The following is a 25739-nucleotide window of genomic DNA, read 5'->3' on the forward strand; positions in this document are numbered from 1 at the left end:
TCACAGGGGTCCTATGCCCCAAACTCCAGCCAATGTGGAAGGATCACTGTAGTTCTCTTTGTAGAACCATTCAGTTGTCAACTGATAAATCAATACATAAATAAATTTAACTGATATAAACAGGTCTACTCTACTCAGGACAATAATAGGATTTAGTCCTATATAAAACACAGTATCTTAAAACAGGTGGTCAATTGTGGAAGTCTTTTTCTTCTTCCACAGTAGGCTGCATTATGCTGTTTTTAGCCATTTCCAGGTTTCTACTGCAAGTCTTTCTCTTTTGATGTTTAGGTTTTGTGGGATGGGCTTTTAACAAATATGTTGCTTCTAAAGGCTGTGAAGTGAAGCAATTTACAGTTTGGAGGTGGTTTTTCTCTTTAAAAAAAAAGGGGGGGGGGTTCTAATAAAGGCAGGTTTACAGCTGAGCATTAAGCAAACAAAAATAATGACCACAGATGATTTACATAACTGTAAAGTATACAATGAAGACACTGAAATAGCTCAAGAGTTTTCTGCAGTCAAGAACTCAGAAGAAGAAGACTGCTATCTCAGGACTTGGAAGCTATGAAGAAGCTAGACAAGATCCTCAAATGTCAATACATCACTGAATACAGTACTAAAGTTAGGATTGTCCATGCCATCATATTTCATGTATGGATGTGAAAGTTGATCAGTGTTTCTATGTATGGATGTGAAAGTTGGTCAGTGAAGAAAGTTGATAGGAAGAAAAGCAATTCATTTGAAATATGGTGCTGGAGAAGAGCTCTATGGATACCATGGGCTGCTAAAAAGACAAATGAGTCCAAGAGCAAATCAATACTGAACTCTCCCTAGAAGCTAGGATGACTAAACTGAGTCTGTGATACATTGGACATATCATGAGAAGAAAAGACTCGCTAGCAAAGACAATGATGATTGCTAAGGTAGAAAGCAATAGGAAAAGAGGAAGACAGGTGGATAGACTCCGTCAAGGAAATAAACAGATTAATAATCAGAGGTGGTTTTGCCAGTTCCTTAAGCCTGAGTAGGAATACCCAATACTGTGGTACCCATGGCCCAGACTTTACTAATTATTGCCAAATCCCACTAAAAATGTAGAAAAGCTTCTACAAAATAATAAACAGGAAAATAATAATCATCATCATCCCATACAATCCCCTCTAAATCCCATACTCTCCAGCATCTTTTTTTCCTGAAAAAGGGTGGGAGGGATAGGTGCGGCATTAAAACCAAAAATGAAATATGAAATGTGATATCTTGGCCCCTTAATGCTCTTGGCATGTGGCTGCAGCAAAGAGATCAAACAACTCTTCAGATTGTTTTTTGAGTATGTTTCTTAGTTTGTTTTTTAAAAAAACACACACTAGCTTTCCAAACAGTGCAACACAACTCATTTTAAATACTGTATTAAGTAGTTACACTACTAATAACTCACAGCTTTGCTTTACAAGAAAGTTTTTTTTCTTTTTAACACTCCTTTTTATTTTCCAAATAACAACACATACATAGGTAACAGTGATACCTGACAGTCCCAAGTTTTCACATAAAAGATATTGTCTTGTTTTACAGTTACTTAATCCCTGAAAAAAGTAACTTCCTTTATCTGGGTATGGCCCCTCTGCGGAAAAAAAAGGCATTGTTAGGAAAATTTAGTCTGATAAGGACACTGATCACATAGACTTCATGTACAGTCCTCATCTCTATAGTGGGAGAATGGTGGGATATCAGTTAATAATAATAATAATAATAATGAAATGAAATTCTTTATTACGGTCAAAGACCAGCATCAATATAAAATATAACATTAAAAATAAAATAGTACACATAAAAAGACTGCTTGAGATAAAAATAATAACAACTAACATTCAGCCTGAGGGAAGTGTGCTTTTTTCCTTGTAAAGCGTCTACAGTGATGGTCTATAAATAAATGATGGCAATTAGGATGATGATGATAATAATAATAATAACAACAATAATAATATAATATACATCCTGAGGGAACTGCTTTTTTCTTCTTCTTTTTCTTGTAAAGCACCATGTACAATGATGGTCTATAAATAAATGATGGCAATAATAATAATAATAATATACAGACTGAGAGAACTAGTTCCTTTTTCTTGTAAAGCACCATGTACAGGGATGGTCTATAAATGATAGCAATTAGGATGATGATGATGATAATATACAGCCTGAGGGAACTGTTTTTTCTTCTTTTTCTTGTGAAGCAATGGTCTACAAATAAATGAAGGCAATTAGAATGGTAATAATAATAGTAATAATAATAATAATAATGTACAGCCTGAAGGCACTTTTTTTTTAAGTGCCATGTACAGTGATGGTCTATACGTAAATAATGGTAATTAGGATGATGACGATGATGATATACAGCCTGAGGGAACTGTCTCCCCCCCTTTTCTTGTGAAGTGCCATATAAAATGATGGCAATTAGAATGATGATGATGATGATGATGATAAAAGCATTAAAGTGAATTTTCTAAGGGAGGCACACAAACTGAGGTTTTAAAAAACACCGTTTTAGGCCAAGAAGCACAAAGTGGCGGGAGCAGGGAGAGAGATTAAGATATTACTATTATTATTATTATTATTATTATTATTATATTGTTTCCAAAAATAAAAAGACGACCTCCGGAGGGTCCCTCTCCGTCCTTCCCCGGTTCCACAATACAGGGGCCGGGGGTGTCTGGGTTTCTTCCCCGAAGTGGAGGAGGAGAGGAGGGGGCTGTTTCTGGGGCGGCGGGGGCGACGGCGGTGGCGGCGCCTGAGGAAAAGCTGGGGCTTTTCGAGGCCTAGACGCCGCTCGAGTTTGGAAATCCCGGCCAGAAGGAACCGAGGAGGGCGGGACGGAGGGGCTGCCCCTGCTGCAGCTACTGCTGCCTGGGACCGGGCCTGGCGGTGTTTGCGGCCTAGGGTCGAGCGGGGCAGCGGGGCCGGGGGCTGCGGCAGCATCCGCGCCGTGGCCGTGGCCTGCCTTCCGCCCTTGGCGGCCCTCTCTCGGGCGGTGACGTGACGTGCTGACGGCGGCGGCGGCGGCCGGGCCCGGGGAGCGAGCAGCTCGGCTTCTTCCTCCACTCAGGCTCCGCGCTCGGCCCCTCCCTCCCGCCTCGCTCCGCTCCCGCCCGCCCCGCCGACATTGCACCGAGCGCGGCCCAGCTCCGCCGAGCGAGAGAGAGAGAGGCCTCCCCAGCCCTCCGCCGGCCCCGGTAAGGCCCTCCGGGGACAGGCCTCCCGCGCTAGGCCCCGGAACAGGCCGCGCAGGCCGCGAGAAGGCCGCAGCTAGGCCCGGCAGGGACTGGGCCCGAAGGGGCTGGGGCTGGAGGCGGAGGCGCCGGGGCCTGGCCTCGCCTCGGGGGTCTGGGGCGAAGGGAGGCGTCGGGGCGGGCCTGGGAGGGCGCCGGGCCTGGCTTTGGGGGTCTTGGGGCCTAGGCCCCAGTTTAGGAGAGACGGAGGAGGAGGAGGAGGAGAAGCAGACAAGATGGCGGCCGGGAGGAGGAGGAGGAGGGAGGGAGCGCGGGCGCCATCTTGGGAGCCTGGCTCCAGGCCTCAGGCGGCGCCCGGGAGGGAAGGGGGAGGGCGGGGACGGCGCCCGGGGAGGCCGCCCTCCTCCCCTCCATTCCTCCCTCCTTTATTCCTTCCTTGCCCGCCTTGGGCCCAGTTGTCTTCCAAAGCAGGCCCCACGCAGCCACACAAACAAGGGACATGGCGGCGCTGCCCTGGAATCCTGGGACTTGTAGTCTAGCTTTCCATTGGGCCTTGGCTTAGGCTCAAGGGGGCCCCCAGTTACATATCCCTGGCTCTGCTGAAAGGCCTCCCTCCCTGCGCTTATGGGCTACTCTTTAGAACCAGAATGTTAGCAGGGAGACCAGGAGGAGCCCAGTTGGCCCCAGACAAATGCCTGAGGGACTGGGGTTAAGAAGTGGGTGTCCCTCCGTCTCCTCTGGGGTTGAGGGCACAAGACCCTGTGAATGTGGAAGGGCCACGAATAGCAGAAACACCAGGCTTTTAACCTGAGAATCTCTAAGTCCTCCAGTGCAACTCTGTGGGCAGCGTCTGCCAAACACTGGCCTTAGAATTGCGCTGGAGGAGCTACAAATGCTTAGTGGAGGGTTCTCTCTAGGAATATCTCATCATCATCATCATTATTATTATTATTTCTACCCGCCTCTCCCATTCAAGGCTGGTTCCAAAAAGAAAAGCAAAAACACAATTACATAGCGCAGAAATCATAAAAATACACCCTCTCCAGCCCATTCCCAACATACAATAACTTCCAAATACACGTTCTAAAAACATTCAAATTAAAAACTACAGTAAAATTTAGTTAAAGGGCTAAAATGGCAGTCAGATGATAAGGGAGCTATGGGCAGAGGGGCAGTCTGGTTTTTGAGATCAACCAGGCAAGGCCTGCTGGAAGGAAGAGATCCGTCTTGATTGCCTTTTGAAGACATCAAGAGTATTAATCTGAGGGATCTCCTCTGGCAGGCCATTCCACAGTTTTGGAGCAGCTGACAAAAAGGTCTCTGGGAAGTAGTAGTCAATCTAGTCTTCTTTGGCTGCAGAGGATTCTTCCCAAAGGACCTAAGAGTGCGGGAAGGATTATATGGAATGAGATGCTCCTGCAATTAAATCGGCCCCAAGCCATGTAGGGCTTTTATAGCTGAAAACCAACACCTTGTACTGCATGTATAACCAAGGTATAACACCTTGTATAACACCTTGTACTTGTATCTCTAGGTCTACCCAGAGCTTTCTGACAGGGAAGGCCAAAATGCCTCACAAAACTATGGTTCCCAGGATTCCATAGCACTCACCCGTGGCAGTTAAAGCAGTGCCAAACTGGATTCGTTCTGCAGACCCAGTGGTTAGGGAGATGGCTTTTTTGGGCTGCACCCACACGGCAGAAATAACCCAGTTCACTCCCATGGGTCAGTGTTAATGAAATTCTGGGAATTCATTGCAGTTCGTGATAGTAGAAGAGGTCTCTGACAGAGAATGCTGAATGTCTCACAAAACTACAGTCCCAAGGATTCCAGAGTATTGAGCCATGTTGGCATCAGAGCTCTCTGACAGGGAAGGCCAAATGCCTCACAAAACTACAGTTCCTAGAATTCCATGGCCTTGAGCCATGGCAGTTAAAGCGGTGCGAAATCAAATTATTTCTGCAGTATGGATGTAGGTTAAGTCTCTTATTTCTTTCCCTGCCTTCCCATCCTCAGAAGTTGGATACTGCCATGTTTTTGAGGGGAACGAGACACAGAGATGCACACAAAACCATCCCCTCAGTGACAAGCTTCCTCCTTGCCTCACTCAGTCTCAGATTGAATCATTAATAACATTACATGCCCAGGGTTCAGATGCCTTTTAGGTAGCATTCACACTGCAGAAATAATCCAGTTTGACCCTGCTTTAACTGTCATGGCTCACTGCTGTGGAATTCTGGGAACTGTAGTTTGTTGTGGCACCAGAGATGTCTGACAGTGAAGGCTGAATGTCTCACAAAATGACAGTTGCCAGAATTCCCTAGCATTGAGCCATGGCAATAAAAGTGGTGTCAAGATGGATTATCTCTGCAGTGTGGATGCAGCCCTAGTGACCAATGATGCTGTGTAAGGGGAATAATTCTCTGGACCGCTTAATTTCATTAAGGAGGGCTGTACCATGCTTAAAGGGGCATTCACCTGTTACACTAAAAGAGTGGCATGTTGCTAAAGTGGGGGCTCAAAATCTTTGCATAAATAAGCTTAATACATTTTGAAATCTTGTCCCCAGCCACATTATTAGTTCAGAAAAAGGTCAGTTTTCTCTAGATAATCAGCAGTGGTGATGAGAGCTTTATTCACATGAGGATGCCAGAGTGTTCCCTTCTATATAAACATGTATAAGCATGCCCCTGAGGAAGTAGGCTCAAGTCTATAAAAGCTCAGTCTACTCTCTTCTTTCTTTCAGTTAGTCAAAAAGGTGCTGCAATAATATAGTTCATCTATTATAGCAAGAAATAAAAAAAAAACAATACAGGGCAGCCTACAACTAGTAACATATAGACACATATGCACACACATACACACACACGTTGCTAGTTGTAGGCTGCCTTGTGTTTTTTTACTTACTATAATAGATGCAATAATTGGATAAACATATTCAGAGAGTCCACAGTGAAAATGTGGTGTTCACCTTTGTCTAGAACAGTGGTACTTAATTTTTCTTAGCACACATCCCTAATGTAGTATGCATATTTTCATTTACACTGTTTTATATATATATATATAGATAGATAGATAGAGAGAGAGAGAGAGTGTTAGGAGGAGGAATCAGGGCTTCCAAGTCTCATGTCCCCATGAGGATCCCACTGATCTAGAATAATAAGGGAAACCAGTTAACAATTTTTGTAAAAAATTAACAGATTGGGAAACAGTTTTTAGCAACAGAAAATTGTCAGACTTATTTTAGGGGGGGGGGACAGCAGTGTCTCCCCTGAAATCTTCGATTCAGTGCACATTTATCTGACTGTTAACACCTTTGAACACAGAGGGACTTACCACTTAGAAGGGTATATAACACTTATCAGCCATCATTGGAAGGGTATATAACTTATCAGCCAGGAATATGGGGTTGTAGTGGTGTTTTCCCCCAGAATAAATATTCTAGCTCATGTATTCTCAAAGCGAAGCAAATTCCATTTTTATACCTCTTTTAGCAAGGTGAGTGGAAAAAGAGAGCATGTTTTTGCGTGGAAATGTACACTGGATAATATAGTAATAAATGTTACTATATTCTGTACTCAACAATACTGGAGCAAAACATCTAGAACTGTTATTTATACCTTGTTTAAATGTATGGTGTAGTTTTGTTTACTATGCCTGACGTATTATACTGGAAAATATGCAGTTAGTGTTTATTGCTTGTAGTTTGGCATATCAGTACTGAGAAGTTTATTGTGACTATTGAGGTACAACTGAAATAAGAACATTATTTATGAGTAGTTTTTCATGAGAAGTCTTTGAACCCCAATAAGAGAGGGATACTCCTCCTTAGAGACAGGACTCTTGTCCCAGCACAGCTGTATGTCCCTTCAATCATTGCCTGTAGCAAACCATAAGGAAGCTTCACCCAGTAAGCAATCCGCTGAACCCCTGTAATGTCTACTTTGCAGTAATGGGGCAAAAAGTAAACTCTTTAGGAGCTAAAAAAAAATTGACCATGTGTTTTTTCTTCAAAAATTTTAACCATGGTAACCCACTGAACTTGTATATAAAATAATAATAATAATAATAATAAATCAATCTTTATTTTTATACTGCTTTTCCTGGGAGATCAAAGCGGTTCACAGGAAAATACAGATGTACAACACATCGTATTACAGCATAAAATACAGTAAAGAACATTCCACTAAAAACCTCATATAAAAACATCCTATAAAAACAAATTTACATCTTACAATCTCATAATTACAAATTATCATCACAAATACTCATAACATTGGAGGATGATGGGATAGGAGGATAATTATCTCTATGAAGCATCAGGGGGATATGCCAAGCAGAATAAGTAAGTCTTCAACGCTTTCTTAAAGACTTCCAAGGAAGAGCTGAGACGAATCTCCTCAGGGAGTCCATTCCAACATGCAGGAGCAACAGATGTAAATGCTTGTGGGTAGAGTAGAAGACTAATTGAAAGCTTCTTTATATTTATTTTATAGATGTTGTGACTGATGAAATTTAAAGGCCATGGATGAAGATGGACTTGAACTACAGCCACATGATGCACATGCATTTTTTGATCCTACAGGTATGCCATGAGGTGGCATATAATGTTAAGATTGCTTTGTCTAAGTGCTTTTGGCAAGTCATAGTTTATTATTATTTTTTCTGAATGACACCAGCCTAGACCAAGTGGCTTAAGGATGAAAATGTATATAGTGCTCACTGTTCCAAAAGCATTGTACGTTTAAATATTTGGTTATTAATATTATTGCTTGCCACCTCTCTGAGCTAAGGTAAGATGAAATAAGATATAGCAAGTATTTTAGGGAAGAACCAAGTTAGTTGAAAGGTAATTAGCAGTTCCCAGCCATTTCACAACCTGCTTATTTCAGGTTATTCATTTCTTTTCCCTCTGCAAAGTCTGACACTTTTTAAGTCAGTTTTAGGGCCTTCAGACCATTTCCAAACAGCTCCTACACAAAATGATGGTGGAAGAACAGTAATAGCTGTAGGGAGCTAACAGTACAGAAGTAAACATTTTAACCATATGCAGTGTTTCTTATGAAAATAAAATATGTATAACTTGCCTAGGGAGAGAAGGTTAGACGTACCCAAGTTTTAAATTTTTTCAGTGAGGAAAAAGTTTCAGAAATATCCCTAGAATAATAAGAAAAGTATGCTGATTTTCATGAAGGTTTGAGTTACACTGATAAGATGTTTTTGATTATGTTTATATATTTCAGGAGCTGATGGAACACACATGAATGGAAATGAAATTGTGGTTGAAATACAGGAAACTGTATATGTGTCAGATGTGGAGGACTCTGATATAACTGTTCATAATTTTGTTCCTGATGATCCAGACTCAGTAGTAATTCAAGATGTCATTGAGGACGTTGTTATAGAAGATGTTCAGTGTCCAGACATCATTGAAGATGCAGATGTATCTCAGACTGTTATTATACCTGAACCAGTGCTGGACAGTGATGTCACTGAAGAGGTGTCATTAGCACATTGCAGTGTTCCAGAAGATGTTTTATCTTCTGAGATCACACCTTCAACAATATCAGTACCTGAACATGTGCTCACAAATGAGTCAATGCACATACCTGATGTTGGACATATGGAACATGTTGTTCATGATCATAATAATGTTGTAGAAGCAGAAATTGTTACAGGGACCCTGGGAGAGGATGTAGTTTCAGAGGTGCTGGTTGCAGACTGTGCCTCTGAAGCTGTAATTGATGCCACTGGAATACCTGTGGAACATGATGATGACAAGGGCAACTGTGAAGACTACCTTATGATTTCTTGTAAGTATTTGGGTAAAGTGTTTTAAGCACTACAATGTTACTTTGAAATCCCTAATTCAGAGGTTGTGTTCTAGTCCTGTGATTTAACTGTAGTGACAATCATATGTAAATGCAATATTATCACCTTCAGTATGTGCTGGTAGAGTGTTAAAACTGAGGTGGAAGCAGTAATAGTTCTGGAGAAAGCACATTATCATTATACAGAATCTTGATTATTTCTTTTTCTATCAAAGAGTAAGGAAGACTGAACAGCAAGAGAAGCAGTGTATAGCAGTTAGCAAAAGAAGGATAATGGAATAGGATGATTAGTGAAAATGTGAAAATAAATAAATAAATTGAAGCTGTGTCCTAATATGTGCAATTTGCATATTTATAATATTATAATTATACCCAATATTTTGTGTGTATCTGTGTTACAGCTAGAATCACCCATTAACACTGGATAAGAGAGCTGTTTCTCATCCTGGTATTCCAAACAGAAAACAGTTTATAGCGAGGTTCAGTCACTGCTGCAAAATGGCAGCAGTATGTCTTGGCACTCCTACATTGGCAACAGTATTCATTGCCAGATACAGCATAGGAGTAGAGCTTATTTGAAGGCAGAAATTCAGCTGTATATATTTGTATGGTAGTGATCAGTGTGAGTTAGCTGTTAGCTTTTAATAATAAATAGGTATCTTTGTTGGATTCTCATTACATATCAGCATTTTCCAGAATAATTAAATCAGAAAAAAATAATTGGCTTATTTCTTGCAAAACATGTAAATCCACACCCTTCATGATTAGATGTGATGTCTATACTAGAATTTATGCTAAGTGAAAGTTTCCCTGTTACTTCATAGTTTGCCTTAAGCTTTCTAAACAAGTTCTACCAGTTCTTAAGCATGGAAATTGATCCCTAATTTTGTGTAGTCTACTCCAATGTGTAACTGCTTTATAGAGAAGCGTGAAAACAAGCCTTTTAAATTACATGTTCATATGGCTCTTGATACAGTTTTGAGCTGTAGGATCATGTTTAATTTCCCTGTACTGTTCTTGCCTTGCATTTGAGTTTTCTCATGCCCTCTTTTACCTGGGTTTGATATTGTACATAACCATGACTGCCTCTGACAGTTCCAAATGGCAGATGAAAGACAATTTAAGTGTATATGTATAATGCTTAGATTAATATTGCTTGTTTAGATTATAGTTCATATTGCTTGGATTATAGACTCTGCACGCATATTGCTTGTATAAAGTGGCCCTGATCAGAATAAAATAACCTGGATGTCTACATTATGGATCAAAGGCAAACTGCAAAATACTCTTATTTAGAATGGCATTTTTCTTGCTTCCTGTCATTTCTTTTGATTTGGCCAAGATTAAAATGTCAGTAAGAGGCATGTTTTATTTTTATGAAACTATACAGAAGAACATTTGGGTTTTTTTATTTATCTTGTTTGTTGATTAACTGCATTATAATTTTTTGTAAACAATTCATTATACAAAGGGTTCTTTTACTATCATGTTTAACTAGTTTTGTTATACTTTTCAGTACTTCTGAAATTCAAAGCATCTTCTGTTTTATTGCAACCTGTTTATAGAAGGCTGGTATTACATTATTTTAATTGCTTTTCTCTGTAGTGGATGAAGCTGTCAAGACAGAAGCAGACAATTCTGTGGATGCTAAATCAGAGTCTGAAGGTGATACCTGTAAAATGGATGGCATTTGCCCAGAAGTCATCAAAGTCTACATTTTTAAGGCTGATCCTGGAGAAGATGATATAGGTAAGTAATTAAAAAAAATATTTAGGACCACTACTTGGAGGTCCTAGAACCAAAGCTGAGCTCCAAGAGCTGTCATAAAATAAAAGCAAAAATGTGGAGAACATTTAGTCTGTAATTACATAGCTTGCTGGTAGACAATTTTTCAAAATGTAAGGCGCCGAACACATGACTGGGAAGGAGAACCATGGCGACTGCACAGCCCACTCCCAAAATGGACCATTGCCTGTAGTCCCAAGCCACATGCCGCAGGAGCCAGATTAAAATAGCTCTTTTTTCCAGCGATGGAGGTGGAAACATCCTATGTCATGGGTTGATTCCGTCTCATTGCTCTGAATATGCAGGAAAAACAGACTTGAAGGAGTCACCACCAGAGGTAGCAAGCTCCACCACCCCTCAGTCTTTTTCCTGCCTCGGCTCTGAGTAGACTGTTTTTCCTTTTCTTCTTCTTTTTCCTTTACTTTGGCTTAAAGACTTTAATATTTCTTCTAATATTTATTCTGTTCTTATATTTATTATTGGTTCTGTCCTGCTTTGGCAACTACCTACAAAAAAAAAAAAGTTAAAAAAAAAGTGGGATCAACAAAATCTATCCCATAGTATAAACTGGGTTGAACTACAACCAATAACATTTGTATTCGGGTTTTTCACCCACAAGTACGAATAGCACAATTCTGATTCAAATTGACAAGTTTAAAGATGCATGTGAACCAAAGGACTGACCCAATCTAGGTCACTGATAGCAAAAGCAACATTTCTAATAACTTGGTTCAAGAAATGATTTCAGCATCTTTTTGTCACAATCAAAAGGAGTTGGTAAAATTGTGGTATGCCTTGGATGCATTTTAACATGCTACAAGAAGACTGGGATATTTCTGCTGGGCGCCGATGTTGTACACTACATTTACAGTGCAGCTAGTTCCTCTGCACTAGCAACAGTCACACCCATCTTAGATAAATGTAGGACAGTGACATGGCCTTCATCTTCTAAATTTACATGCCACCACTGTTGGGTTGCCTTGAATCAAAAGAGGCTCCCTTTGGTAGACATATCTTGTGGTTCTCATATAAGTGATATGCCTCAGTTCACTCACCCATTGTTTGGGGAGCTTTGGTAAATGCCATGATATAGAATGTTTCCACCTCCATCACAGGAAAAAGGAACATTGGTTCTCATCGGTGAGATGTTCATTTTCAGCGATGTAGGTGGAAATATCTTCCCCACCCTGAACTGAGGAGGCTGTTTCCTTGACTCTGCAAGGCTGGTTGTTAGTTACTTTTATTTTGAGTTTATGGTAGTTTCTATTTATTATATTTGCATTGAATGCTCTCTGAGCTTGTTTTGTATCCTTGGCTATAATATCAACTGAGGGATGGTGGGGGTTTCTCCCTCTGGTGGAGATTCCTTCAAGTCTGTTTTTCTTGCCTATTTGGAGCAACGAGACGGAATCAACCCATGATAAAGGATATTTCCACCTACATTGCTGAAAATGAACATTTCACAGGTAAGAACCAATGTTCCGTTTTGTTCCAGTCCTTTGAACTGGAGTGCTGCATCAGACCAGTCTAAATGCCATGCCCCCAAGGCGGCTGGAAGCCACTTCCTTTGGCCTGTGTGTTCGGACCAATGTTAAGATTCTGGCAATCTCTCAGCCTTTTCAGAGTGTCCCTCCAGAAAAACTGTATGTTGACTCCTAATCAGAGCTTACAGTTCTGTACACATTCACCAGCTAAATTCAGTGGTCTTACTTGTGATTAAATAAATGTAGGATTGTGCTGTACACCTTTCACGGTATCTCTGTTTTACTGGTTCAGTCTTTTCCAACTTGCTCTTTTCTAGATATTTGTGTAGATTTTTTTTCTTAAATGTAAACCATAATTGAATAGAAATATGTTCTTACAAAATACTTTGTCTCATTCTTTTTACTCAGGAGGCACAGTAGACATTGTGGAAAGTGAATCGGAAAATGACCATGGAGACACATTAATTAATCAAAATAGCAGTGTCCGTATTCCAAGGGAAAAAATGGTTTATATGGCAGTAAATGACTCTCAGCATGAAGATGAAGATTTAAGTAAGTATGTGGCATTTATTTAGGGGTATGAATTTATTTAAAGTAATATAAAAGTCATACTACATAGTGTTTCTTTTTCTCTTAGCTGTTGCAGAAATTGCTGATGAGGTCTATATGGAAGTGATAGTAGGAGAGGAAGATGCAGCAGGTGCTCATGAGCAACCAATTGATGACAACGAAATCAAAAGTTTTATGCCAATAGCTTGGGCAGCAGCTTATGGTATGGTCACTAGCCATGTGTCTGCTGTATGATTGGATTTGGTAGCATATCACCCTTGCAGATGTTGCAGTTTTTGAAGATAAAGAACATTAGCTTCCAACTTATTTGATGGAGGGATTTTTTCTGTTTTGGTAGGATTTAACTATATCATCAAAGGAAGTATGTGCTTCCATCTGAAAATTGCATAAGGAGGATATTAGTATCCAGCCTTCTATTTGGGAGGAAAGAAATGCAGACTTTCTCAGAGAATGTCTAATATTTTGCATCAGAATTTATATGAGTACATATATGTCATTTGCATCCTGTTCATAAATACTTATGCCAGTTGTCTTATATAAGATAGAAAAAGATTACACTGGGCGCTAACTTTAAGTTGTCATCATTCTAAATGGTAGAACTGAAGATGAAACACAAGCTTTGGAACCTTTTAAACTCCTTTCCTGTTAGGCTGTTGGTCACTACAAAAATGGATAGTGTTGATCTTAAAAAGAATTAATAGGGATTTTGCTGAGCAGAGACATACAAATTCAGGAGTTTAAGAGAAAAGATTTTAAAAAGAGAGAAAGATAAGGTTTTTTAAAAAAAACATTTAACTCATTGAGTCAGAACAGTAATTAAAATACTGAGCTAATGTAAAATTAAAATTTCACCAATAATTTGTACTTTTGTCACATTAATTACATCATATTTTCTTTTTGAAACTTCTGCCTGAAGTCCTTTTCTGTCCCATATATTTAGCAGTGTGGCAACCACTTCTGTGTTTTTCTCTTATTCCATAATGAAGTGTGTGGGACAGTTATTGACATGTGGAGGAGTAGATTTTATGGATCTGGTAATCGGGTCAACCTTTCCCACTTGACTGCAGTATTCTCAGAAGTACTGTACTGGATCACTTCATGTGAAAGTGACTATCACTACTAGTTTGTAGAAACAAGCAGCCATATGTCCTCTAAACATTCAAACTGCATGGAAGCAACCTCATTAATATCAGTTGTTAGTCTGTCTGTGCCTGAGCGCTGTATGACTCTTCTGTATGACATTGTGAGATTGAAGTGGTGATGTGGTGGAAAAGGGTGGAATAGCTATTTACAGACTTTCAGAGTTGACTCTTCAAGCTTAATTTTTAAAATGTGATCATCACTAATACCGTCATCGTTTTGAATAATCTTTTATATGCTGAGTACTGATACTATGTATTTTTAATTCTCTTCAGGTAATAACACTGATGCAGTTGAAAACCGAAATGGAACTGCAAGCGCTCTCTTGCACATAGATGAATCGTCTGGGCTTGGGAGATTAGCAAAACAAAGACCAAGAAAGAGGAGGAGGCTGGAATCCAGACAGTACCAAACAGGTGAATATTCACCTATTCTAGTAACGAATTGCTTGTCAAAATAAAAAAAACCTGAGATGCATTTTTGGGTGGTCTGTAAGACGCCTGAGTTTATTACACTGCTTTGAAAAGAGAGTACAGTATTTATTATAATTTATTTATTATATTAATTTGTATCCCACTTTTCTCCCAAAATTGGGACCCAAAGCGGCTTACAGCCTAAAAACTTACAAAAATACAATTTAAAAACTTACAAAAGTGAAAATTAAAATGGAATCAAACTGTTGCAAAATTAAAAGAGATCAATTGTTTAAAAATACAATTAAAAAGATAAAAGCATGTAAAAAAAACTATACACATTAAAAACACACACTTACCCCCCAGGACATTGTTTAAAAGCTTTCTGTTTTAAACACCTGTCTACACAAAAAGGTCTTAGTCTGCCAGAAGGACAACAAAGAAGAGGGGCATTCTGGCCTCCCTGGGAAGGGGGTTCCAGAGTCTAGGGACAGCCATGGAAAAGGCACTCTGTCATGTTCCCACCAGCTGTGCTTGTGTTGGGGTTGGGACTGAGAGAACGGCCTCTCCTGAGGCTCTCAGAGCGCAGGCCAGTTCATACAGGGAGATACAATCTGCCAAATAGCCTGGACCTGAGCCATATAGGGCTTTATAGAACATAACCAGCACTTTGAATTGTACTCAGAAACAAACTGTCAAACAAAATGCTAGGAATTACATAGACTAATAAATTACTTGCAATCCTCAGAATATGATTCAAGCATTTTCAAGAAAGTTTGACATCAGTGGTATTGTGAACAGTAATGCACAAGTCAGGTCTTACTACAAACAGTGCAGAGAAAACAAAACATTTGGCATAGAGCTGGTTGTATACTTTTAAGTCATTTCTGACTAATGGCAACCATAACATTAACCTATCACAGAGCAATTATTGTTGTTGCTGCTGCTGCTGCTGCTGCTTGTTCAAGGTCACCCAGTAGGTTTCTATGGCTGAGCAGGAATTCAAACCAATGTTCAAACAACACCACCACACTGGAACTATTTTAGGGAGCCTGGAAACACTTGCAATTTCTAGTGAATATCATACCAGCATTATCATCATAGAAATATCTAAACATACAAATGCGTGTGATTCATTACTCCCACCCACCGCCTGTTAACTAGAAAAGATTATGCCAGCTTTCCAAAAAATCATAATATCCACATATCTAGTGTTATGTTGTTGTTTTGTGCCTTCAAATTGTTTGTGACTTATGGCAACCCTAAGGCGAACCTATCCTGGGGTTTTCTGGGACTGAGGGTATGTGACTTGCCCATGATCACCCAGTGGGTTTCCATGGCCCAGCAGGGAATCTATCCCGTGTTATACTCTGAGGCGATATCTGCAGCAAGGTGTATATGTGTGTTCTCACATGCCTGTAAAAATTTACTCTGGTCTCAAAATGTTTGCTAATTTTCAATAAATAGTAGAACTAGTTTATTTTGAATACAATATTTGTTTTTGTAGAATTTAAGCTTTTCTTATCAGCATTTCATCAAGACTAAATTTCAAGACATAGGCCTGTTACAGACTGCCAAAATAAAGCTGCTTCGGGTCTCTTTGGAGGTATACTGTTTAAATGATGCATGCATCCTAAGAATCCGGAAGCTGCACCAAAGCTGCACTCCAGTACTTAGGAATGGAGTGTGGCTTTGGCACGACCTCCGGACTCTTAGGACCCATGCATCATTTAAATAGCATACCTCCAAAGAGGCCCGAAGCAGCTTTATTTTGACAGTCTGTAACAGGCCATAGGCATATTTAGCATTCAGAAGCAGCATATGAAAGAGAACACGAAAAATTAAAAACTAGGCTGGAACTGTGCAGCTCACCAAATTTTTCAAACAGTATTGGACATAAATAAGTCCTTAAATGGATGACATTTCTAATAGTTTAGAAGTCCAGTTTTGCAGTCCATAAGATTTAAGGGAAGAGTCACAGAAGCAAATGGAGCCCAAGGCATATTCTTGTAAATACACAACCAACCTAGTCAATGTGTTTACCCCATGACCATCACAGATAATAAAAGCAATAATCAACATGCCTTGTACTTGATTTACTGTTTGTGGATCACAAGAGGCTAAAATGGGAAATTCTTTGCAACATTGTTGTCTAAGTAATGTCATCAGTTTGTGATGCAAATATTGAGAGAGTATAGATGTGGCTGTAGTGTTCCAGCACAGGCTTGTTATAGGTTTGGTTGATACTGTGCCCATGAGCACTGTCTTCCTGGCAGCCCTAACAGCTACATAACACACTAGGGTGTACGATTTGCGGGTGAGGGAAATTGCTGCAACAGTTCTTTGTTATAGCCCCCATAACTGAAATATCATATCAAATTCTGGGTATTCCAGGCATGTACTGGGTTGTTTTTCATATTTAGTTTTAGTTAAATACGTTGTTTAGAAGCTCAGTGGTATACAAAGCAAACAAAAATTGTAGACAAGTTCACTTCCAACAATGGACATTTTATTTACAGTTTTGGAAACTATTATCATAAATAGGTATTGGAAAGATTACCAATTCCATGATAACTTTAATAGACTATATGTTCTGCATTTAATGGCATGTCGGTATTCCTTTAAACAGGTTTAAGTTTTCTCATTGAAGGAGATACCTGCACTTGACATTGCTGTCAGTGACTGAAGTGCTACAAGCCTTTCCCTTGTTGGATCCATCCAGATAATGTTAAGGTTATTGAAATTTTACTGATACCAGTTGAAAGATTTAAGGACATGCTTAATTCTGCCATAAAAATCAGTAGCCTTTTGAAGTGCTTATTGTGTCCATTGTTGTTTGTAGACACGTGTAAGTAAATTGCCTTTGACCAGAATGGATATTCTTTTCATGATTTGCTTTCTGCTTTTATTCTGCAGCAATAATAATTGGGCCTGATGGCCATCCTTTGACAGTCTATCCCTGTATGATTTGTGGGAAGAAGTTTAAATCCAGGGGCTTCTTGAAAAGGCATATGAAGAACCACCCAGAGCATCTCCTTGCAAAGAAAAAATATCGATGCACTGATTGTGATTACACTACAAATAAAAAGTTAAGTTTGCATAACCATCTGGAGAGTCACAAGCTCATTACTAAGACTGAGAAGCTAATTGAATGTGATGAATGTGGGAAAAGCTTCTCTCATGCTGGAGCTTTGTTTACACACAAGATGGTGCACAGGGACAAGGCAGCAAACAAAATGCACAAGTGTAAGTTCTGCGAGTATGAGACAGCAGAGCAGGGATTACTGAATCGACACCTTCTGGCTGTGCACAGCAAAAACTTCCCCCATATTTGTGTGGAATGTGGCAAAGGATTTCGGCATCCTTCAGAGCTCAAGAAACATATGCGTATTCACACTGGTGAAAAGCCCTATCAATGCCAATATTGTGAGTATAGGTCTGCCGACTCTTCCAACTTGAAAACTCATGTAAAGACTAGACACAGTAAGGAAATGCCCTTCAAATGTGACATTTGTTTTCAGATATTTTCAGATACCAAAGAGCTGCAACAGCATATTCTTATGCATCAAGAAAGCAAAACACATCAGTGTCTGCACTGTGACCACAAAAGCTCAAACTCAAGCGATTTAAAAAGACACATAATTTCTGTTCACACAAAAGACTACCCCCATAAGTGTGACATGTGTGATAAAGGCTTTCACAGGCCATCAGAACTGAAAAAGCATGTTGCCATTCACAAAGGCAAAAAATTACACCAATGTAGACATTGTGACTTTAAGATTGCAGATCCATTTGTTCTAAGTCGCCATATTCTCTCAGTTCACACAAAGGATCTTCCATTCAGGTGCAAGAGATGTAAGAAAGGATTCAAGCTGCAAATGGAACTCAAAAAACACATGAAAACACATAGTGGTAGAAAAGTTTATCAGTGTGAGTATTGTGAATATAGCACTACAGATGCCTCAGGTTTCAAACGGCATGTTATTTCCATTCATACAAAAGACTACCCCCATCGTTGTGACTTCTGCAAGAAAGGCTTCCGACGGCCTTCAGAGAAGAACCAACATATTATGCGGCATCATAAAGACATTGGATTGCCATGAGGACTCCTTTAGATATGGATTTGGGATGGGTGTGTGTAAAAGATATGCTTTCTAGGCGGTCATTGTATTTTAAAGCAAATCACACAAAATACTGTGCATTTGATTTAGTGCTGTATACAGATAGGATTATTGCTTATAGTTGACTTTTATACATTTTGTTCATTAGTGTGTTCTGAATTCTCTTCCGTTTGCTTAGTAAATGAGGAAGGAGGGCAACAATAAAGTTGCATTTAATAAATAAATTTTGTCTCATACTGAATTTTTAGCCACTTTGGTTCTTTGCAATATTTATCTTACTGAATGGTTCATATTCCGTGATCATATTAGCTCAGTTTTGTCATGAGTTAAACAGAGATTTCAAATTGGTTCTTAATAAAGAGGTCATAGTGAGAACTGTATAAAATAACCTGAGAAACATTAATGTCAAAATAGAGCATTGTGTCATAAAACCCACTTAACTCTTTCATTGATATTTAAGGAACTTGTGACAAAATACTCATTATGGTAGTTATTCAGTACTATTTTTCATTATTTGAGGTTCTTTTTATATAATGTAAATCTTTTCTAATAAGTAAATACATTGGTTGCTGGGAGCATTTCTTTTCAGTAGGTGTGACTTCTAAAGGAAAACTTGAGGCACTTGTTCATAAGTATTATCTGCTTCTCTTGCCTTTTGGCTTTGTATTACAAATGTACTTGTGTTTTGAAATCTATTGTTTAAACTGTTGAGAGGATAAATTACTCAATTTCCTGTTGCTAAGTTTACCCCAAAATTAAATGCAATTTTATTACAAGACTCGAGCCGTATGAAATATTTGGTCCAATCCCATTTTCAGCTGTCTAACAGCACCTTCAGACAACCTTCAGAGATTATACATTATTTAGAGATACAGAAAAGTAAAGAATGGAAACACGTGTGTTTATTAATCATTTGTTTTCTTGCAGCTTTTCTTATATTTTCTTTAGGACCACAGAATTTTTCCTTCCAGAATAAATTCAGTAAAAAGGGAGTAGTCTTTCAAATACTTAAAGCTTAAGTAGCAACTTTTTAGATCTCAGCCAATTCCTCATCTTTATTAATACACTTCAGGAAATACGTTGCAGCAGTGACCACCCGTACTCTCCAACTATTGCTAAGGCAAAGCTGCTGTTGCCTGTTTCGTGGCAAGGTAACATTCTATAATTTTACAAACTTCACTGAAGAACAACCGTGTAACAATAATTCCAAAGCATGTTGTAATTAATTTAATTTTTCTGGAGTGGTGTATGCACCACGCTTGTTGCATTTAGAAGAGGAAATAGCTGTGACACAACTGGGTGTGTTTTGGTTCCTTTCTTCTTTTCACCCTAGACATGCACTGATCAAATATACTGAAAGTGAAGAACAAGTTCCAAATGAGCACCCTTTGCACCATACATTCCCTATTCTTACTTTCATCAGAAACTTTATATCCCAACTAATCAGTTTTATATCTTATAGTATGTGATTAGAGAAAGTGCAGTATCTGCACTCCTTCAGATATTTAGTGTTCCCTTTTTGATTGGTTTATTTAAGAGAAAAGCTGAGTTACTATGTGAGTCAGAAGTATGTTACATGAAATTTACATCTTGCTTTCTCCAAATCTAAGGCTGTCAGATTTATGTGCAGCTGTGTTTGTTTTGGACCTTTTAATGTGTGTGGACTGTTGCATGTTCACCAGATCCCTGGAAAAGTTGTTGGAATACAAGCACACCTGTGAGCTTTGATATAGCAGATCCAGTACACGCATGGCCATACATCATATTTTCATATTGCAGTACGTTAAGCAGTTCTTGTGGAGTTGTGTGGAACCCTGAAAATACTCTGCATTTCAACTTTTGTAGCATTGAGGCCTTAAAGCCTGCTCCTGAAGGCACTTGTACTTACAGAAATAAGTGTTTTCAGGATCCAGAGAGGAGCCCATATAACCTTCAAAATATAGGTGTCTCATTTTTCACTGAAATCTGCCCAAATGTCTAAATATTTTTTACATAATGTTATTTCCAAGCCTCTTAAAATCTATTAAAGTTCAAACTCCTAGTCTGTTAAACAGTATTACCCATATTGGGCATCATAATTCATATTAAAAATTCAAAAACTAGGCCAAGTTCCTATTTCTTTAACATTACTTGGAATCATAAATACTTGTCATGGAGCGTAATTTGGAAAGTTTAAAAAAAGGAATTAAGAGTTTAGTCAAATGGATTTTGTAAATTGTGTCTGTATAAAGAGCAAATGAAACCTAGTTATTGTTAAATGTACTGATATTAGTTACAGGCTAGTTTTATTTAATTAGCAAATGCTATGAAATTGATGTTTCCGTTCAATGTTTTAAACGGTACATTTTAAAAAAATAAACTAAGAACATAATATAAATAATTGTTATGTAAAAATGCTTGTTATATACTCTGTTTCTTCCTGTACACTTTGTAAAAAAATGAAAAAGAAAAATTACATAGACTCATATATAGAGATGTGTGATGTTGTAATGTGTATTGATAATGTGAAAAAATAAAAACCAGACTATTTTTCTGTTAATGAGTATTCATTTGATATGTTATAGATTTACATAATTCACTAATAATTTAATCTACTTCAGTTAGAGTAAATCTTTGACCAAGAGACATGTTTAATCCCTCTGAATTACACAGAAATTTTCAGACTGGGACATTCTACAAGGAATAAGTGTGCTGCATTGTGTGCTAAGTGTTGTACATTTTACTATACCAGCGGTGGATAAAATTTTGTTGGACTGCCTTCTTATGATCTATGTCATCATATTTATTAGTGAGGAATACTGAGAGTTGCAATTCAACAACATCCATTTTCTATTCTTTCAAGCCATCTTTGCTTAAAATAATAATTTTAAAAGTGTGTTTGTTATTAAAATTTTACTCTTTAACAAACAGCATGCTACTTTTTAGAAAGTCAAAGTAACTTTTACAGAAGTAACAAGTACCCCTATGATTAGTTTTAAAAATAACTTCACGCAACTTTGGGCTGCACCCCGGTAAATTGCATGCTCAACAGGCTCTATGTATAAATTTTGATTGTAGGAGTTCAGATAATGCATAAAGAGTCTATTCATGCATGCACAGTATAGACAATTATTGGGCAAGTCCAGCAGGCACAATATTGCTCCTCTCTAGGCATGCTTGAATACTTGACCAAAACACAGTCCCTGGAGGCACACCACAGTTCTGCTGCTGCTGTGTGCCTTCAAGTCATTTCTGATTTATGGTGAAGCTAAGGTGAACCTGTCACAGGGTTGTTGGGGTTTGTTTTTTTTGGCAGAATTTGTTCCGAAGTGGTTTGCCTTCACCTTCCTCTGAGGCTAAGAGCATGTCACTTGCTCAGGATCACCCACTAGGTTTCCGCAGCTGAGTGCAGATTCAAACCCTGGTCTCCCACTGTTCTAGACAAACACTCAAACCACTACACCATACTGGCTCTCACAGGTGGGCTGCAGGCTACCCATGAAGTATTAGCAGCTAATACACACACGCATACACAATATCTCTGTCTCAGATAGGCTGATAACAAGAAAAAGTCTTCCAATAGCAAGTTTATACTGAAGATTTTTTTAAAAAAAGGCCATGATTCTCTATGAGGCGTAACTTTACCCATACATAGCTATGTAGCAGATGTCCTACAGATCCCTCTTGCTGAATTGCAAAGATGTGTATCGGCACCATCAAGGGTGTCCCAAGGTGCAATGGGCTCTGCCAATGCAGAATGACAATCTCTAGCTGGTGTACCAATGCACATCAGGCACTACCACTGTGCCTCGGTAGTTCCTAACTGTTGTCATAGTACACATCGGGAATGCCTGATGTGCACTAGCAGTCCCTAGCCATTGTCCAGATGTGCACTGTGAGTACCCTATGCACACTGATGTCCAGATGCACATTGGGACTGTCGCACAATGGTCACTTCCCTCTGTCATAATGTCACAGCAACCCTTTACTGAATATGGATGTTGTAAAACTGCTCAGTTTTATTTTCCATAGATATAAGTCCACTTATATAAGTGTAAGTCCCATACTGAATTCCAATCTTTGTTTTAAAACTATGCACTGGCTTGTGACTCATACAGTGTTGTTGAAGTATTACTTTCCTAATTTTGCTCTTCAGAGTTATGCTTGTTGAGTTTTGGTCTAAAGTGAACAACATGGGTATAGTTGTTTTTAAGACCACAGGATGTCTAAGTAATAATGAAGATACATTAATATAAATTAAAAGATCAAAGAGAAGCTTCCAGATCTTTTTAATATAATTGGTTAGATCATTCTGGTCTCAAACCTTTGCCAATAGGTGGCAATAATGTATAAGAACTGAAGAAAGCTTAGCAGCTCATTTCTTAAGTAATACAATACTGTAAAATACAATAAAATAAAATTAGATAGAATAAGTTTGCCAACAACTGTGGCCCCAAACATTTGATACAGACAATTTAATATTTCTTTGGCCTGTTACAGACAGCCAAAATAAAGCTGCTTCGAGTCACAGTGGAGGTATGGTGTTTCAATGATGCATGCGTCCTAAGAGTCCAGAAGTCGCACCAAAGCCATGCTCCAGCCCTAAGGACTGGAGCGTGGCTTTGATGTGGCTTCTGGACTCTTACGACGCATGCATCATTTAAACACCATACCTCCACTGTGACTCGAAGCAGATTTATTTTGGCTGTCTGTAACAGGCCAATGTTATAGGAATACAATGGAACAGATACTCAACATTCATCTCACTCAAGGACAGTTTTGTTTTTATTATATTTGCCTCCTCTCCTACATCATAGAAGAATGAATACTGGTATAAGGGTCTTTAAAAAGCTTCCTTCTACTGCCTAACAGATTATTTTCAGAATATGTTATACATTTTTTAAAAATCTCCATGAGGATGATGCAATGAATATTAGCATATGGATGCTATTTAGAATTTTTCACTTAGAAGACTGGAGGGTGGTGGTTTTTATTTTCTTTAGTAGAACTGGTAGAAGTTACATTTTTGGACTACAGCTCCCAGAATCCTTCAGCCACCTGATCATGCTGTCTGGGATGTTCTGTAGTTTTGCTCAGAAGGTGAGGAAATGCCTAATTCATGATCCCAACAAGAGTATAAATCATGGATAGATGGGCTGACTGGACGCATGACAGATTGGCTATTCCTGCTTCATCGCACAGCCTGGTTCCTTCCTCACTCTCCCAGTCTCTTTCAGTGGGGATCTTTTAGCCCTCTGGGTAAAATAAGCAGTAGCTGAAATAGCCAGAAGTGGCATAGCAAAATGATAGCTCATACATGACCATAGCGAAGGAATCATGAGATTATAATATTCTTCTTAGACTGTACCACATCAGACTGGAGGAAAGAGATTTATTTTTGTTGACAAGATGACATTTTGGTGTTTAAATGTACATTATATTATGCTACAACTTTACCAGAATGAAGGTGCAAAATCCCGCACATATTTTAGTCTTCCCTCTCTGCCCCTGTTTGACCCCATTTTGAGCTGGAAAGAGCAGGCATGTTTGAAAATTCTGTTTTTTACCCACTCATCCATTTGAAAGGGAATGGCTAAGGTTAACAAAACAAACTAACAAACAAACAAAATACAACCATTCACAGATGGAACATGGAGGGCAAAAAATATCTAACAATAAGCTATAAACCAGGCTTGTCCCATCAACAACAATATTCCACAGGCATTTTTCTAAATTTTATCCACAGGCAAAAATCTTAAATGTGCAATATTGGTCCTGTACAGACAGGTCAAAATAAAGCTGCTTTGGGCCACTTTGGAGGTGTGTTGTTCATATGACACACACATCTTAAGAGGCCAGAAGCTGCACCAAAGCAATACTCCAGTCCTTAGGGCTGGAGCATGGCTTTGGCGCGGCTTCGGGCTCTTAGGACACATGCATCACTTAAACAGCATAACTCCAAAGTGACCAGAAGCAGCTTTATTTTGGCCTGTCTGTACAGGGCCATAATTTTTAACAATCAGGCCTCCAACTACTCTTCTGAAACGTTAATAATCAATAACAATAATAATGATTATCCAATTCCATAAATACTTTAGGGAAACAGACAGCTCAGCAGTTACACTATTCACAATCTACTACTTCCCAAGAAAAAGGATCTCATCTTGCTGGTGTTCAAGTCTTCATATCCCTCTCCATCGTATTCCAAAAACCTCCAGGATTTTTTCCAGTTTTCCAGGATGTGCTTTCAAGAAGATAAAAAAGAAAGAAATCTTAAGATAAAATAGGAAAGAAAGGCATTGCACATTCACAACATGTTCAAACAGCTAACACCATTCATTATATACAAAACAACAAACCTAGCACCACCATCTCAAATGTTATTTCATGTTGGCTGTGGCAGGGTAACCAGAGGTCCTCCTTTTCCAGGACATGTCCTATATTTCAACTTTGTGTGCAGGAGGAATGTCAAATGTCCTCCATTTTGAGCATGATTAAGAGCCATGAATTTATCTTTATAAGAATGTTTTAAGATTTTCTTTGGTAATGCCCTACATTTTCCTTGAATGTCCTACATGTATGGTGCCCTGTCCTCCTTTGCAGTTATGCAGTCTGGTCACTCTGTGGCTTTAGAGTTTATCTTTGCGCTTATTTTATTATTATTTTATTGCGCATTATATTAGATGATGGCAATAGTTGCACTTCACCTAAGTTTTTAAAAAAACTTTCTTGGCTAAAAGGAGTATATATCTGTTTGAATGTGATCTGCTTGCAATCCAAAATGAATGCTGGCTTCTTTGAGATACAGGGAATTATATATAAGGGAATTATATAATATTGCTATCCAAGGCGTGATATGTGCACACCCATTGCGAAAGGTGTTTACAGGACTTTTGCACATCACTGTTTTCCTTGCACATGTGCAGATTCTGCTTGCCCCACGGAACCATTAGGCATCACTAGTTGGACCCAGTCCCATGGCATGAGAACCAAATGGCAACCATCACAGCTTCTGATGTGTTTGTATTTTACTGCCCCTGCAAGAAGACAGCACAATGTTTCTTCGCACTGAACGCACCACACCATTTCTTTTTCATGGACCTTAAACAACCTTGTGGCTTTTTATTCCATTTCCTACCATGCTGACTAGGAAATAGCAGAAACACAAACAAGTCCTTTAACAGTAGCTAGACCAGAC

At 39.0% G+C, this 25739-nt stretch overlaps 1 protein-coding gene across 1 annotated transcript; it reads left to right on the plus strand.

The window, feature by feature from the left end:
* Nucleotides 1-3134: 3134 nt before the first annotated feature.
* Nucleotides 3135-21095, plus strand: LOC149319467 (zinc finger X-chromosomal protein). The gene is made up of 8 exons (XM_089511777.1): nt 3135-3221; nt 7715-7803; nt 8462-9031; nt 10655-10798; nt 12727-12870; nt 12956-13090; nt 14304-14444; nt 17358-21095. The coding sequence occupies exons 2-8, from the start codon at nt 7743-7745 to the stop codon at nt 18542-18544; spliced, it is 2382 nt and encodes a 793-aa protein (XP_089367903.1). The 5' UTR covers nt 3135-3221; nt 7715-7742; the 3' UTR covers nt 18545-21095.
* Nucleotides 21096-25739: the final 4644 nt, after the last annotated feature.

Source organism: Sceloporus occidentalis, unplaced genomic scaffold (genome assembly GCF_023333645.1).
Source record: "Sceloporus occidentalis isolate IW3139 unplaced genomic scaffold, rSceOcc1.0.p SCAF_2, whole genome shotgun sequence".
Lineage (NCBI taxonomy): Eukaryota > Metazoa > Chordata > Lepidosauria > Squamata > Phrynosomatidae > Sceloporus > Sceloporus occidentalis.